The 16,761-nt window shown below is 40.7% G+C and overlaps 5 protein-coding genes across 5 annotated transcripts; 2 read left to right on the forward strand and 3 right to left on the reverse strand.

The window, feature by feature from the left end:
- Positions 1 to 482: 482 nt before the first annotated feature.
- Positions 483 to 1,177, forward strand: J4E82_009359 (uncharacterized protein; the record flags this gene model as incomplete). Its single annotated transcript, XM_051735584.1, has 2 exons — positions 483 to 563; positions 617 to 1,177. 2 exons carry the CDS (start codon positions 483 to 485, stop codon positions 1,175 to 1,177), a joined length of 642 nt encoding a protein of 213 aa, XP_051584685.1.
- A 368-nt stretch (positions 1,178 to 1,545) lies between these two features.
- On the reverse strand, positions 1,546 to 2,297 carry J4E82_009360 (uncharacterized protein; the record flags this gene model as incomplete). Its single annotated transcript, XM_051735585.1, has 3 exons — positions 1,546 to 1,653; positions 1,732 to 1,913; positions 1,973 to 2,297. 3 exons carry the CDS (start codon positions 2,295 to 2,297, stop codon positions 1,546 to 1,548), a joined length of 615 nt encoding a protein of 204 aa, XP_051584686.1.
- A 238-nt stretch (positions 2,298 to 2,535) lies between these two features.
- J4E82_009361 (uncharacterized protein) lies at positions 2,536 to 3,790 on the reverse strand (the record flags this gene model as incomplete). The annotated part of the gene is made up of 2 exons (XM_051735586.1): positions 2,536 to 3,545; positions 3,604 to 3,790. The coding sequence occupies 2 exons, from the start codon at positions 3,788 to 3,790 to the stop codon at positions 2,536 to 2,538; spliced, it is 1,197 nt and encodes a 398-aa protein (XP_051584687.1).
- A 960-nt stretch (positions 3,791 to 4,750) lies between these two features.
- On the forward strand, positions 4,751 to 6,330 carry J4E82_009362 (uncharacterized protein; the record flags this gene model as incomplete). Its single annotated transcript, XM_051735587.1, has 2 exons — positions 4,751 to 5,175; positions 5,226 to 6,330. 2 exons carry the CDS (start codon positions 4,751 to 4,753, stop codon positions 6,328 to 6,330), a joined length of 1,530 nt encoding a protein of 509 aa, XP_051584688.1.
- A 295-nt stretch (positions 6,331 to 6,625) lies between these two features.
- Positions 6,626 to 7,613, reverse strand: J4E82_009363 (uncharacterized protein; the record flags this gene model as incomplete). Its single annotated transcript, XM_051735588.1, has 2 exons — positions 6,626 to 6,822; positions 6,878 to 7,613. The coding sequence occupies 2 exons, from the start codon at positions 7,611 to 7,613 to the stop codon at positions 6,626 to 6,628; spliced, it is 933 nt and encodes a 310-aa protein (XP_051584689.1).
- Between the last annotated feature and the right edge of the window lie 9,148 nt (positions 7,614 to 16,761).

Here is a 16,761-nt window from a genome sequence, read left to right on the forward strand (position 1 = left end):
ATTTGGTGGTGGCAGGCACCATGTTCAAAGCGAATACTAGCAGCATCGACCAGTGCAGTACTCCAGAACATCGTATATCTCAATCTCTCAACCACCCCACATTTAGAATCCCAGTCAAATATACTATCCAATCTTCATACTCGCTTGACGCTGGCTGGACCGAGCATTCCCTAGCCACAAGAGGTAACGCAAGTACTTTACCCAGAGTGTTGCTTCCGTATCCAACAGCCTCGAACACTGACTATCCGCCCACCATCTTGGGCAGCTAGGGAGTGGCAACATCGCAAAGGGGCTGTCTGAAGTTTGGTTCAAATGATGCGCATAAATGAAGTATGCCGGTTTTTCTCCATTCTTGTGCCTCGTCCTTGCTATATATCGGCCGCGCAGATCCTGAGATTTCGCCTTGCAAGCGAACCCCACCCATTTCTTGTCCTTTTCCCACAATAGCACTTTACTGAATAAGAGAAAAGACAGGAGTTAAGATGCAGTACCGTTATGTATCCGTTCTTGCTGCCGGTGTGTTGGTTGGTGTTACTAGCGCCGCACCTGTGCCTTCTGTTGAGGTTCGTCATCACCATCTCGTCACCACGCCCTTGCGCCCACTAACGTACCCTAGGCGCAAACGTTCGGTAACGATCCAGCAAACACCATCGAATTAGGCAAACCTTCCACAGTCATAACTTGGGGCAAGCGCGACGACTCGCCCACCAACCCAGACGACGTGCAGCTCGGTCCACCAACATCAGAGATCATCTGGAGCAAAGACAAGAAACGCAGTGTCTCTTTCGGAACACCAAAGGACACTTTCACCATAGGCAAGCCCACGACGGAGGTTACGTGGGAGAAGAGAGACGAACCAGATACTATCGAAAACGGTGCACCGACGACCGTTGTGACGTGGGGTAAAGAGAAGCGCGCCGAGGTTGTGCAACCTGACACTATCGACTTGGGAAAACCTACTACTGAGGTTACGTGGGGAAAGAGGGATATGACTGCTGCTGCCGATCCCGCCGATAGCATTGAGCTTGGAAAACCCAGCACGGTTATCACTTGGGGCAAGGAGAAGCGCGATGATCCTCCCGTGTTGGGCCAGCCGGATTCAGAGACAACGTGGAGTAAGCGTGAGGCTGAGAAGCCAAGGACGTCTTCAAGTTGGGTAAGGCTACTACGGTTGTAACATGGTCTTGAGTGTGTCGGTCGGTCTTGTGGTGAGTCTCCTATCGTTGCCCTGATGGTGAATAGATGCTAAAGATATTACAGCAGCTAGACAATGTAATCTTCTGATTGAAGTTTGTAGAGTTTGGAGCCAGAATCCACTGTCGCTACTTCGCTGGATCCTGTAGCTGGGGTACAAAATTCCGAAATCTGTATAGCCTCCCGGCTGTTTAGTTGTTCCAATATATCTTCGATCAATAGCTTTACTTGTGTAGAAGACTTGGTGACGCATTGCATTATGTGGAATTTGCTAGAAATATCCGGATCGAAAACCAGGTACACATGAAAATGCATGCGTGCTGGCAGTACGAGTATATCTCCTATCACTTCTCATAGTTCTGCCGGAGGTTTTGTAATCTTTGTCAAATGATCCCCATTAAGCTCTTTCATGATCTTTCCTAGACCTTCATGACTATAGTCCTTCTCATTCCACATATCCTGTCCAAGGTCAGTAGTTGCCTTTTGTCGCCACTCAAGAAGGTGCACACGATGCGCTACCCATGACTATCAACGTACCTTATGATACCGCACTTTACCGTCCTGATCAAGCGTCAAAGTGATCAGGCTGTTGACCTTCTTCGAGATAGGCATAGGCTTGGGTGTATACTCTTGCTGTAGCTTAAAAATAATTTCATCAGGCTTCGACGAAAGCACTTCCGTCTTGATTGTCCGGCTACTCTTCATCAGTTTGGGAATGCCTGTTACCTATCAGTAGAGTGACCTTTTCGCGCTAGGCTTTCTGTTGTCAGCTACTGACCATACCACTGGCCCGCGATCTTGTATCTTGTGTCGCAGTAGCTCCAGGGATCATCGTATACCGCTTCTTTGCCGTACACCATCATGTCGTCTTCGCTTGCGCTCCCGGAGTAGAGGTTGCATATCGATTGTACAATCTTTTCGCGCTCGGGATTTAGTTTGATCGAGTTCTCTGGGTGAGGCTCATAGTCAACGCCTGAAGAGCTGTTTTGCGACTCATCGGCGTTGTGCGTCAGAGCCACTGGGTCCGGTCGTTTCTCGAACTCGTCCTCGAGGCGTGATGCGAGTGTGTCCTTTCCGGACTTTCCTGTCACTGGGAGCGTCATCTTGTTTCCTGGAAGAAGGTAGTTGTACTTATGTAGCCGCTGGTCTGTGAAAATGCTGCTTTTGATGGACGCAATATCTTGACGTCATGGCTGGCTGCGTTTACGAACGCTCCACGGACCACATAACATGTACCTTGAACCGTCCAATAGTGGCCATGCTTTATTCATAACAAGCGTCACATTTGTAAAGCAACGAGATCAACAGTTTAGACAAGCCAAGAGTGCAATAAACGGTGTGCTATCCATCGATATGAATCGGCCATTTCTCCACAGCCTCATAGACTAGCAATAAACTACCCATAAGATAGACTGTCGGCGCCCAGACCAGAGCAAGTGTGCTCTGGTACTCGCACCATGTTGCACTACAGTATCCCAAACAAGCACTCCATACCCATCCTACACTGCCAACCAGGTTTGTCATTCCCACCCACCACCCTATCATCTTAGGAGCGGGCTTCCACCACTGTCTTTGGACTTCGAATATGTATAATATCGATGCGACGAAGAAGCAAATGGCGCCCAGGAGGAAGGAGGGATAGTAGACCCCGTACAGTACGCCTTGTGGGAGGGTGTCATAAATTCCCGGTAGGGTGAGCAGATTGGTGACCCAGTAAACGGCTGTCCCAACAAAGAGGATGAGATTGGCATTGAAACCAATCTCCCGACGATAGTGAACGCGAACATCCTGCCACGTAGGCCACCATTTCCAGGTCTGCTCGGGTCCCGACTCGGGACGAGCTTCGACTCTAAATGTCTTTGTGTGCATTATCCGGTGCTTCATGCGGTCGGGGTTGTGAATATGTGTGCAGTTTCGAAGGTCAGGTTGGAAGTCAGAGCTATTTGTGCCCTTCTCTTCGTCGGCAGAAGCGCGGTCGACATTCTCGCCATCAGAATTCAGGGCTCCCTTTAGTGCCCAACCAAAACAGTCGCTTTGGTTTGCGTTTACGGCTTCGACGACGAGGAGCATGCCACCCAGCAGAAACAGCATGCCACGGACGAAGGATATCACGCCGCTGATGATGGAGGGGTCGGCACCAAATGACGCGTCTGGGTATGCGATCGGGAGCCATTGGAGAACACCGGCCGTTATGGAGCACATGGAGCCAGTAGAGAAGACGATGCCAATCCACCATGACACATCCCACCAGGCTACGACTGTAAGCATTCTGGCAAACGCTCGAAGGAGGCGTGTAGTGCGGGCGGTGCGCGAGGGCGCTTGAGCGTGGGTAAGAAGGAGGATATGTCGACCTAGGAACAGAATTTGTTAGCATTCGATGCCTGGGTCAGCAGGCATCTAGCCACATACCTTTTCGATTCTCACGACTCCACCACTCCCATTCGGTTCCGCTCGCGTGCCCTTGCTCATCATTGACGGTGAACCGCCGCGAATTGGCATTCTGAAAGCTCAAGACTTGATTGGAACTGCCCTCGATGTAGTCGAGCTGCGGCGAAGAATCCTGAGAGGAGAGCTTGTGGTCGCTAGGCGCAGACATGTATTGGGTACGTTGATGTGTGAAGGAACTGCAATTGGGTTGGGCATGGGAAGGACTTCATGCCCCTTGTCACCGCCATGTTTCCTGCCCCATTTTGTAACCCTGGAAAATTGACGTCTCGGAAGAAAAACCTCAGGCCACTGCCTCAGAGATGATGATGCGTGATGTCATGGTGTGGAGAAGTTGGTGTCTGGGGTCTGGAGCTGTCTGCTAGCGTCTGGAGACTTCACATGCCAAGGCAATGCTGCAAAGATCGCCATGACTAATGCGAGATTGGCATCTCACCTCTGAGCATCTTTCGTGAAACAAACCAAGCTTCCGGAAATCGCCCGTATCAGTAATCCTTCCTACGCTGCTGTAGTCTCTGACTCTTTGCACGCGAATAAGATTGCAATGCAAGCGCGCGTGAAGGAGTTCGGGTCAATGCGATGCGATCCTTCTCGCCTGTATCTGGTCCTCATAAACAGACCCGCACTCGCTGCGCGCGCCTACGTTCATCAAGCGCAGAACCTTACATTTGCAGCTCCGGTCGTCTTTCTTACACAGACCATATGCTACGACTCTTGCGCAGGGCCGAGTACAGGTCATGCCCAAGACTGGTGGGCGTTCACAGCCCACGGATCTACCTTGTTGGGAGTGTCTATATGAAAGCGCGACGCGTACAATATCCCTTAGCTTTTGTGTATAGTCTTCCAAGCGATGCCGTTAGATTGTTTTCGCTCTGAATTCCAATGGAAAAGTAGCGATGGCTTCATTTCGGGCGCTTGGTAGGACGGCTGCTTCGGCGCCGAAGTGTACTCATGCAAACAACTTTCCCACCAAACGGCACACTCCGGAAGTGTATAGGAAGGTAATGTATCCATCAGATATAAGACTAGCGATGCGCGCGCTCTTGTAGACTGTAGAACAATAGTTCTTACACCAAATTCCATAACACGTTCGTTATCACCTCGATTCGCCATGGGTCTTCGCCACTCTTTCAAGCCCCAAGGTGCACTTCGCCTTTTTTCCAACATTGTCGTTGCTGGTTCTCTTCTCTCTGGCGCAGTAGCTCAGGATGATTCTACTAGGCTCCGAGACTGCTTGAGCAACACTAGCATCCTGCCCTCCCTAACCACCTTTTCTGATGCCACAAACTGGGAGACCGTCACCTCCCCATGGGCCCTACGATTCAATCCTGAACCAGCCGCTGTTGTTGTGCCTCGCAATAGGGATGAAGTGGCTGCTGCTCTAGCTTGTGCCGTCGAAGCAGGTGTAAAGGTTTCGCCATTGAACGGAGGACATTCCTATGGAGCCTATGGCCTTGGAGGGGTTGACGGCGCACTTGTGATCAACATGGAGCGCTTCACCGAAACCACTTTTGACTCGGCAAAGAACCTGTTCACGTATGTCTCATCGAAGCCAAGAATTAGATCCATTATGCTAACAATCGCAGTTACGGCGGAGGAAGCCGAGTTGGACCTGCCGCAACATGGCTCTGGGAAAACCATGGGCGTCACTTCCCTCACGTCAGAGCCAACTGGGTCGGTCTCTCCGGTTCGTCGATTGGGGGTGGCTTTGGTACCACCAGTCGTTTCCTCGGCACCCCGATGGACAACCTCGATAGTGTTGACGTGATGCTCTATAATGGCACTATCGTGACTGCCTCCCGCACGGAGAATCCCGACCTGTTTTTTGTCATCCAAGGCGCTGGCTCATCCTATGGTATCATTCTCTCTCTGACTACCCGTACCTGGAAGCCAGAGTTTGAGGTTGCCACCAACTTCACAATCTCGCTCGGTGCTGTAGACATTGATACCGGTGTCCAAGCCTTGATGGATATCCAAGAGTGGGCCATGACTGAAGCTCCCGATACCTTCGCTCTGCGATGGCAGCTTGCTGGCGAGTGGAATGGCAGCGGCTACTTCTACGGTAACCCAGATGAGTTCGATGCCCTCTTCGCAAGCCTTGTTGAACGCCTCCCCAACACCACGACTACGACCAAAACAACTGCGGACTTCTGGGCCATGGAGAACTTCGCCGCTCCCCTACTCAACGGAACCGCCGACACCTTCCCTCCGCGTAGCATGTACCTGCAAGCCCTTGTTCTTCGCAAGGACCAACCTTTCACATTTGAGTCCGCTAAGGCTCTGTACCAGTACACCACCCTCGCGTTCAACCGCACTGACCTGACCGAGTTCGGCTTCCTGGACCTGTGGGGCGGTGTCTCCCGCGATGTCGATGACTCCAAGCAAGCCATGGCATACTCCAACAACCAATGGCTCATCCGCTGGGAGGGACGTCTCGCCAACGGCCTGACTCAGTGGCCCGCTGACGGTATTGAGTACATGCAAGCTGGTTTCAGACCGTTCAAGGAGCAGCTGAAGAAGGAGGGTATACCGCTTAGGGGTTTCGTCAACTACCGAGACACTGAGCTTTCTCTTGAGGAGTGGAGCGTCAGACTCTACGGTGACAACTTTGAGAAGATGAAGAGGATCAAGTCGCAGTTGGACCCTCAGGGAGTGTTTACCACCCATGCGCAGAGTATCCCCTCATCGTGAGCAGTTTTCGATTAGGTTACAGAGGCGCTCATGGATGAAAGACAAGAAGACGTGAAAGACTGGATAGCAGTGGGATGGTGTGTACATATTTCGAAGACGTAGTTGTAAATTTATTTGTGTCGAGATTGGAAATTCCCGTTCACAACATGGGGATAGTTTAATGCTGGTTTGAGATGTGGATCCAGGGTACCGCGACACCTGGCTGGCATTTTGTTTGATTATAAGTTATATACAAGAAGCTTCGATACTTTTGTCATACATCGTATGGTAAGCGTCGTCCATTAGCCCTGACAGTCTAGCAAGTCAGGTCGAAAAACGGGGTGTTGTTCTCCTTCGGGGTAATAGCGAATGACAGGTCGGTTTGGGCAGCGTTCGCATCCTTCAGAGTGTACCAGAAGGTGTTGCGAGTGCCGAAGAGGGAGCAGCCAACCTCGTCCCAGTAACGCTTGGAGTTCTCAAGAGAGGCAACAGCGGCGCCAGAGTTGGGGCCAACTACACATAAGTTAGCATCATGGCGTTCGAACAAAGGTTTTGTAGTATAACTTACTTCGTGGCCATCCAGTCTCGGTGACCCACACGGGCTTTCCACCAGACACACCCTCAGTCTGTCCTACAGCGGCGAAGAAGTTCTCGCGAGCCTGGTCGATAGAGTTCGGCTTGGTGGTCTCGAAGTACGGGAAAGAGTTGTGGCCAAGCCAGTCGACAGTGTTCGCAACACCGCGGTTCTCAGGAAGAACCCAAGCAGTCCATGTGTCTACATGGCCGATGGGCTTGCCTTCGAGCGCAGTGCCGCGGAGCCAATCGCGCATCCAGCCAATGTAACCCTCGATCTCAGTACCAGTTGCACCAACACCAGCGTTGTTTTGTACACCCTGCGGGCTGCTACGGTACAAATCTTCAGATCCCACGCTGATACCAATGACCTTGTCGGTGAAAGCGCTACCGAGGTCCCTGGCACCTCGAATCAAGGCGTTGAGTTCATTCTCGTAAGCGGTACGTCCGGCACTAGCCCAGAGACCAACGAGAATCTGTGTGTCGGTATCGATGGCTGCTTGGAAGGCAGATATGGGGTCGGCTGCGGTGCCGCATTGGACTGAGGTGTATAGGCGTGCTGTGTTGAAGCCTGAAGCACCAGGTAGGCTCTTCGCCTCATTGAAGAAGCGCACAAAGTCGTTGTATCCACGGCATGAGCCATCTGCGTTGGTGGCGCCGTAGTTGAAACCCTTGGTTTGCGCAACGGCGGTGGTCGCCAAGGCGAAGATAGACACAGCTTTTGCCCACATTTTGATGGATTAGAAAGTAGATATTAGATAGCTGTGTAGGATACCAATTCGGCCTGAGTACAAAGAAATGGGAAAGAAACTACACTTTATGGCTACATCGAGCCGGGGTTTAAAATAGAATGTTTGCCCCTGCGCATCATCGCTGGCTGCATGCCAACCCAAATGACGTGGATGAGGCTCGTACTTTTCTTTGCCAAGGGCTGTTGAATGTCGATCTTCCGAGTGCGATGCTGGGCGAAAAGCAATTCAACGTGCGGCTCTGCAACGGAGAATCGTAACATCGTTAACCTTCACCGGCTATAAGTTGACGATGTACAAGGCATGTTGTCGTGCGCATTCATTTGATAAAGGCGCAAAGTCGATAAGGTGGTCGAAACCATTGTTGGTCCCGATTATTCGCTGGGCAGGCTCGGAAACAGCTGTCACTGTGTGACATGCACGCCGGCACAAATGGGAACGACTACTCGGCAGCCGGTTCTTTCAGCTGTGCGTTGGTCTCGAACGCGCGGTGTGGTGAGAATACGGTCAAGCTGCAGCTGCCCAGACGGAAGATGTGGGGTAGGGTTCTTAGCAGTGCCAGAACCACAGACCACGTTTACGTGGCGGACAATTTCCCGCCGCCCCTAACAGCCCCAGGGCTCTCACCAATCCCGGGGTCTGTACAAATGGTAGCGTGGATCGAGCTTTGCTAGAGTCGAAGAGTATCGAAAACCTGTGATGAAAACAAGCCGAATTGGGGCTTCTTTAAACAAACATTCTAGTACGTAAGAGTGAGAGTATGCTGCTCTGAATGTAGACCGCCCAGGCGAGGCTCACCGGTAGCCTAGCGCGGCATGGGCTTTTCCAGCCATCCCGCACGGTGCGACGCATGTTAAGTTGCTTGTCTAGAGCCTATCTTTGCTTTTCGACCGACGAAAACACGATGGCCGGCCCAAACTTCTTTCCTCGTCGACCAACGATGATGGTACCGATGCGTCACGTTGGTGCCAGGTTGAACACAACAGTTTTGTAATAGTCTTTGAATAGGAGGTTGGTAGCATACCACGATATTATCAGTTCGCAAGTTCAAACATTCGAGAGTAAAAGTCCTACAGTATATAACAAAGCAAGAGTACTATACACGTCTAGTGTGGTACGTGTATATAAGACAGAAAGGTAACACAAACGTATAGAACAGAAAGATTCTCTTTAGTATTGTGTACTACTTCTTAATCAGCTAAACGTATAAAGGAAATTCGTTAACACATTAACAAAGATTATCTTTGCCAAAAGCGATCGTAGGAACTCATAGACGCAAATAGACACTATACTATACCGGCACCAACGTAAAAGACGACGCTGTACCTTCGTTTGACGCAGCGATACTCAACTGATGTCCAAAAAGCTGCAACACATTTTGGTCCCTCACACTACACGTCAACGTTAGATCCGCACTAACGACGCAAGCGACTGGAGCCTCATCATATGTTTGAGCCATCGTAGGATCCGTTAGCCATACGTAGTGGTAATAGACAAACTGCCCAGGTGAATCAACCACGGCGCTGAGACGGCAAGAGTCTGTGAAGAAGAACTGTGCAGCGCCAGCAGCGGTAGTGGACCTGAAGTTGATGGAGAAAAGATTGTCGAACGCCGAGTTCACTGTTGCGAAACTGTTCGAGGCTGAAGCGAAGAGGGCAAAGGAGCTGGTGGAGGTCGGGCAGGCGCGGGCAATGACGGTAGCGACGGTGGTGGCGATCACGACCTGAGTCGCTGTCACTGTGACGAGGGTCGTTGGTGTTGCGGTGACCTGGTCAGACATGTTAGGAACCGAACAGGTAGAGGGTAAAGTCTTCGAATGGATAGACTTACGGTGCTGGTCCGAGGTGTTTCGATGCATGAGCAGAACGTCTGCACGACCTGCTTAGCTTCCTTGAGAAAGCTCGACCATTGCGCATCTATATTTCGCTCTTCGAGACTTCTTCCGTGGTGTTGCGTAGGCTGGGGTGGATTGATAGCCGGTGTAGTGTTTGCTCGCTTGGTAACCTGGTCGACCACAGTCGTTGTGACTACGACGGTAGTGGTGGTGGAGACGACGTCCGTTGTTGTTATTGGAATAGCCGCAGCAGTGACTGTTTGAGTAGAGACAGGGAGCGGGTACCTAGAGGTACAGTACTTTTGTGCCGGTTGGTAGTTTTTCAAAAGAGGGACAAGTAGTTTGTTGGCGCCCTGACTGCATACATTGTTTGTTGCATACACTGAGCTGATGAAGCTTAACGCTAAAGTGAAGGACTTCATGATTGTTGTGTACGAGGACAGCGTGCATCTCCTCTAACGTGGGACATTGTCTTTATATGGAGACCCATCTTGACAATATCCTACACCCTGGTGTACGATACGGGATGCCCAAGCTGCTTGTTACATGGAGCTTAATCGGTGTGTAAGAGGTCGTCCACAGGATTATATTGATACCAGACCAAAGGCGGAGATGGACTAGCCGGGTGTGGCTGACTTGCCAGGGGATATGAGCCACGCAGCAGCCTTGACAGCTGGTCAGGCAATGCCAGAGTACGTTTCATCCAAATTTCGACTGGCTCCGACAGAATAGCTGAAAGGGAAATCCTTCAACCTGGTCTGGATCGTTGTTTTTGCTAGTGGGCGCATGTTCAGCTGTGAGGCTGCAAGCCACAAGTGCTTATCAGTCGCTTTAGGGAAGAAAAGAGAGCCAATCACAGTAGACTAGGCCGCTTGAAGGCTTTCCTAGTCTACGGAAAGATCAAACGCTTGTCTTCTTCGGCATGTAGTCTATGCAGGTGTAAACAGATGTAGTCGACAGCGTTCTCAGGTAGCCTTTTTCGCAAGGCTGTAGCGCTTCTATACGATTCGAGGCGTACAAATGTATCAGGTTCACGTCCGCATTAAGTTGCTACACCCGAGGCGCCATTTAGAGACCCGATCGAGTATATTTCTAAGGATAGTCCTAACCCTAGCTCTGCTTGAGTTTTAGAGAGCTAATACGTCGGCCGCTAACGTAGCGCACCCTTTAATGTATTCTAGAGTGCTCCTCAGTTTTAACACTAAACTTCTAAAAAAATTTGTGCATCCTATTAGATTTAGGCGCTTGCGACCTAGCTTTAGAGTATAGAGCACAAGTTACTTATTATATAGCCTAGATTGTTTTTACATAACTTTTTACTATAGTAAGTGTAAAGAATAGATAGGTAGGTAACAAACAACTATTCTCTAATATACAGAATATAGCTTGTTAGAACAAAGTAGTTAATAATATAATAAATATATTATAACATAAGAATGCAAAGTAGTTGCATAGTATATAATAGGTAAAAGTAATAATATTATTACTAGGTAAAGAACTAACTGTAGAAGATTACTTTATCTTTTATAGGTAATAGCTAAGAATATAATAGTAATTAAATCTACTTAACCTCTTAGATTAATAATCTAACTCTACTATATTCTTCTTATCTTCTAGATTTATAATCTAGTCTAGTATTAATTATATTAGTCTTATTACTAGATTGTTTAGCAATTGCAAAAAGAGAAATAAGAAAAATAATACTCATCATTATTATATAATAATAATAACACTCTGAATGATAAGCAAGCTATAGTAAAGAAAAGTGTATTAGAATTTCTTAGTATAGTAGATAAGATCTAGCTACTAAAATCGTAATTACAAAAGCAATTAGATTTACTAGGAATTTTTCTAGTTTTTTCAGAAATTTTAATAAGTACAATTTTTAATAAAGCTTATAACTAATAAGATTATAACAACTAATAAGATTATAATAACTAATAAGATTATAATAACTAATAAGATTATAATAACTAATAATATTATAATAACTAATAAGATTATAATAACAAAGTTATTATAATCCTTACAGTAAGTAACTTTTATAAAGTAAAGTCTAAGACTAATATCTATTTAGTGTTTTGTAGCCTTTTTAGTAAGCTTGTTAAGTAAAGTAATTAGGTTAGAAGCAGCTACTAGATTTAAGTATATATAACTTTGTTTATATACTTTAAAGAGTTTATATAAATATATAGATAAGTTAGCGTAACTTAACTAGAAGTATACTTACTAAGTTGTAAGTAATAAAAAAATATAGAGATAGCATAGTAGTAGCCTAGTAGAACTGTTTATAGGGTTTATAATATATAGTAACGCTAGTATTTAAAAAACAATTATTTTATATACTCAAGTTATATAATAATATAAGTACTAAGCTAATAGAATTCAATATAGTAGAATGTAGTAGTATATAAAAAAAAATAGATAATATATTATAGCTTAAGTACTACTAATGTCATTCTAATAAAAAGAATAGAATACTAAATATAATACCTAGTACTTATAATATATACGGTTAAGATAAGACAGTTAAAACTATTAATATAATAAACGTAGTAGTAATAAAACGTTAGTACAACGCTATAAGGTTGTACCATTCTATATTATAGTTAAAGTATATTATTGAATACTTGTAAAGTATTTTAAATAATAATACTAAAAGACCTATATTTTAGTTTCTTTTTAGAAACTTCTTTTAGAGTAAAATAAAAAACCTACTTTTATATTATTACTTATTGATATACTTTACGTATATACTATAGTTCTTTCTATTACTACGTATATAAAACTACTATAGAATAGGAATATACTTATAAGCGCACTAGCCCTTGAAATCTTAATATATAAACTATAATAATAGTAGGAGAAAAAATATAACTCTAATATAGAATATATGTATATTATTTAGAATAGCTACCTACTTAATCTTATAGTAAGAAAAAAACTACTATCTTAAATAATAGTTTCAACTATAATATTAATAAACTTATATATAACTAAGTTATAGTTTACTTCTATTATAGCGTTATTACTTCTAATTTCTTCCAATAGGTATAAGAATAATATTAATACCAAGTGTAGCGCTTAAGGCTTAATACCTAGAGCTTAGACTTTTTATATTATAGTTTGAGAATCACAAGTAATACTATATTATATTAATAGTAGTATATTAATGTTGATATTAGGAACTATCTTTTTCTCTTCTAACTTTACACACCATGCTAAATAACTTAAGTATACTAACTTACTACTACTTAAAATGTTCTACTATTAGCTTTCTAAACTAGCTTGTATATACTCTTTTAGAGCTTAATATGTACACGTAAGTAGTTAACTTACGAAATTAATTTTATTTTATAGAAGAATAAAGCAAGGAATAAAGTAGTAAATAGAGTAGTGGATAAAAAAGCTTATAATAGTAGGTTAGCTTTGAATTATCTATAAGTATAAAAAGAGATACTTAAATTAGTTTTAGAAAGCTACTTAGAAAAAAAGCTATATACTATTATATTAAGAATTATATATATCTTTTAAAAATACCTTTTTCTAAGTATTAAGATTATCTAGATAGAACTTTATAGTATAAAAATCTTGAATTTCTTAATTAAAGTAAGCTAACTTTATAGTCCTTTATTATAGAAAAAAGATTAGCTAGTAGTAAGTCTTAAGAGAGTTTATGATAGTTAATAATACTAATAATCATAGGTATATTAAGAAGCGTACTAAGATATTTGAAAAAAAACTTACTTAGTATACTATATATTTCTATTACAGAGACTCTTCTTAATAGTTGATAGTAATAGTATACTACTTATAAGTAAATTAAAGTAAAGCTTATTTTAGGTGTACTAAAGACTATATATATAAAGGAGTATATTATGGCTATAGTTCTAAAAGAAGAAGCTATTAGTATAAAAGGTAAAGATAAAGATATCAAAAGAGATGTAACTTAAATATAAAATATACAAAAGTATTCTATAAATAGATAGCTTGTTTATTATGATATTTAAAAGAAAATACTAGCTCTTATAATAATAACTAAGTACCTTCTACTTTTTAAAACCTTAATATATCTATAGATTAAACTATTACAGTTTACTTAAATTCTTTTATAGTTTTGTTCTAGATAGCTATAATTATAACTAATAATATGTTAGAGAATATTAAGTCTCTCTGCTAAGATACAGAACTACGTAATTATTATTACTAGATATATCTTATAGTACTAGTCTAAGTAAGATTAGTAAATACACTATATATAAAGTAGCTAATTAAATTTAGTTTATAATTCTTCTAAGTATTTCTTTTCTTATACTAAGATAATTTTCTACAGCTTTGAAGCTTATACTTTTAATAGCTTTAAAGAATATATTATAAAGCTTAAGTTTTAATTACTATATCTTAGTTAGACTAAAAAAGAAAACAAAACTATTTTATAGTATTCATTTATTATACATTGTAAGTAAAGAGTAAAGTATTTAGTATAGCTAAGATACTATTAAATTGTAGTAGAATAGTAGTGTACTAATAAAGGTAGAAGCTCTGAGATACTAAATAGAAATAGAATATCTTTACAAGATTCTTACCAAGTAAAAGAGTTCAACATCTAGATTAAGTTTAAACTATTATAACTATACTTTATAATAAAGATTAAGACTACTTTTAACTATTGTTCTTATGTTAATAATTAGTATAGAGTTTGTAAATCTTTTCTAGCCTAGCGTCTAAATGCTACTACTTTAATAAGTAATAGCTATCTTAGTATACTTATAAAGTACTACCTATACTATGTACTTTATTCTTTACCTATAGTTATAATTGCTTAGTAAAACATAGTAAAAGTAATCTTAATCTAAGCGCTATAGTATTTCTTTAAGATATTTAGTTGTATATGTATTATATTTATAGTTTATTATTATAGTACATATATATTATTACTTAACACGAAGTAATCTACTCTAGAAATATATAATAAGCTGCTTGTTCTACTTAATACTACAATATATAAATAAGTAGACTCAACCCTAAAGTATAGATAATAGTTACTCTAGCTATAATAAGACAAACAGCTTTAATACTTTTTAGTTTATTACTACATCTAAACAAAGCTTATTATAAAAATACTTTAGTAGTTCTTTAAGTAAGTTTTAGTAAGTAAATTAGAGAAAATAAAGAGCTTATTTAATCTAGCTCTAAAGTAATGTTATTAGTAAGTTATTATAGAAAGATCTACTATAGTGGTTAATTAGAGTATAAAGAACTATATTATACAAGACTTAATAATTAGACTTTGATAAGTATATAAGATACTTATGCTTTGAAAGTATGTTAACACTAAGCACTACTATATAACTAGTATGTCTATCTAATATTATAAAGATTATTTATTTTTTCTAAGCTTAAAGAAAATAGCTTATAGTATTTCTAGATAGTATACTATTACGTTATTACTCTATTATATGATATTATATCAAAAAATCAAGAGAAGTTGATATAAATTAATTTTAATATACTTAAACGTGTTTTGTAACTTACGCTAAGAAACTAACTTTCTACTGTAAATATATTAAGCTACTAGGGTTTTCCTTTTCTTTTTTCTTAAGTGTTTAAAGGCTTCTACTCTTAAAAGCATACTGCTATTCTATGATGATACTAAAACTTTAGCTATATTAAGTATTTTACCTTTTACTTATAATCTATAATCGATTAATACTAAAAAGTAGTTTTTTTTTTTTTTTTTTTTTTTTTTTGCAGAACGTAGTTATAGTAATCTAAACTTAAGCTTTGTATTATATTTCCTAAACCTATTAGTAACATAAGTATAATAAAATAAAATAGAATACTATATTAATATAACTAAAAATACTTAGAAATAGGTTTACCTTACTTTCCTTACCTATATTATATATTATTTAGTTACCTGTCTTACTCATACTATAGATATAGTAGATTTAGAGAATAGTAATATTTATATATTTCTATAGCATAGTAGAGAGTAAGCGATTGTTAATTTGTTATCAGTTATAATTATAGCTGTCAAGAAAGAGAGTTTAAGTAACTCTTAGTAAGGCTACTAAATTTAAAAAAAGAGAGGTTATTAGACTATAGATTTATAATAAGGTTATATCAAAAACATAGACTATAGTACTATCAACAGAGTATATAAAATGTTATAATATTAGACTTAATAAGCAGCTTAGAGAAATATATAATACAGATATACTTCTAGAACTATTAGCGCTAAATACACCTTTGACATCTAAGATTATATACATAATTATAGCTTTAGTTATTAGTATCTAAACCTAAGTCTATCTCTTTAGAATAGCTATTACCTATTTTAATTTGTACTGAAATACTATCATTTAAATAGTATTAAAGCTTTATAAGTACTTTATATACTTAGGAACATAGAATAATAAAGAAATACTTTAAATTTATATTAGCTATATCTCTGAACTATAGAAAGAATTGATACTAGTAATTCTTTTTGGAGTTAACGCTTATAAGCCTACTTATTTATTAGTACTAGCTAAAGCTACTAGGGAGAAATGTACTTTATGTAACGAGGGCTCGAGACACACGTCCCTCGAAGGAACAGAGTACGCGCTAAACCTGCTTATAAGGCGCGCCTTGCTCTACAGAGCGAGGTAAGGATTATTCTCTTTACAACCTATACCTGTAGTCTAAATACATAAGCTATCTCCCGCTATCCTTAGTAACGTGAAGCAAGCACTATTGCCTACAGTTACGCCTTACACTTTATTACTTATAAAGAAGTATAAATATAGTAGTCTATAAGAAAAGCTATAACGCTTTTATATAATAAGTTCTTAGGCTTATATCTTAAAGGTATAAAAAAGAATATCTTTAAGATTTATATATAGTTAAAAAAATAAGTATATAGTTTTAGTTATTCTTAGGCTTTAGATTGTAGATTAACTATCTTTATATTTAATTGTTAATATAGCTACTCTACTTTTACAGCTATTTCTTATTCTTACTTATATTCTAATACTTAACTTTTTTTTTTCAATAGGTTAATTACATTAGCTAAGTAGTTACATACGTATATATAAATTAAGAAGGCTTTAGAGATAGTATACGTAAGTAAGTTAGGTATAGCCTGTAAAGAGTATAATAATTTTATTATTATTATCTTATTTATGATAAGCGTTGTTAAGGATTATACTTATTATACTTTCTTAATAAACTAGAAAAATACCTAGTAAATCTTATTACTTATTTAACTAAGATTTTAGTAGCTAGTTTTAATCTACTATACTAAGAGATTCT

This window comes from Alternaria postmessia, assembly GCF_024291825.1.
Source record: "Alternaria postmessia strain BMP 2775 chromosome Unknown scaffold_88, whole genome shotgun sequence".
Classification (NCBI taxonomy): domain Eukaryota; kingdom Fungi; phylum Ascomycota; class Dothideomycetes; order Pleosporales; family Pleosporaceae; genus Alternaria; species Alternaria postmessia.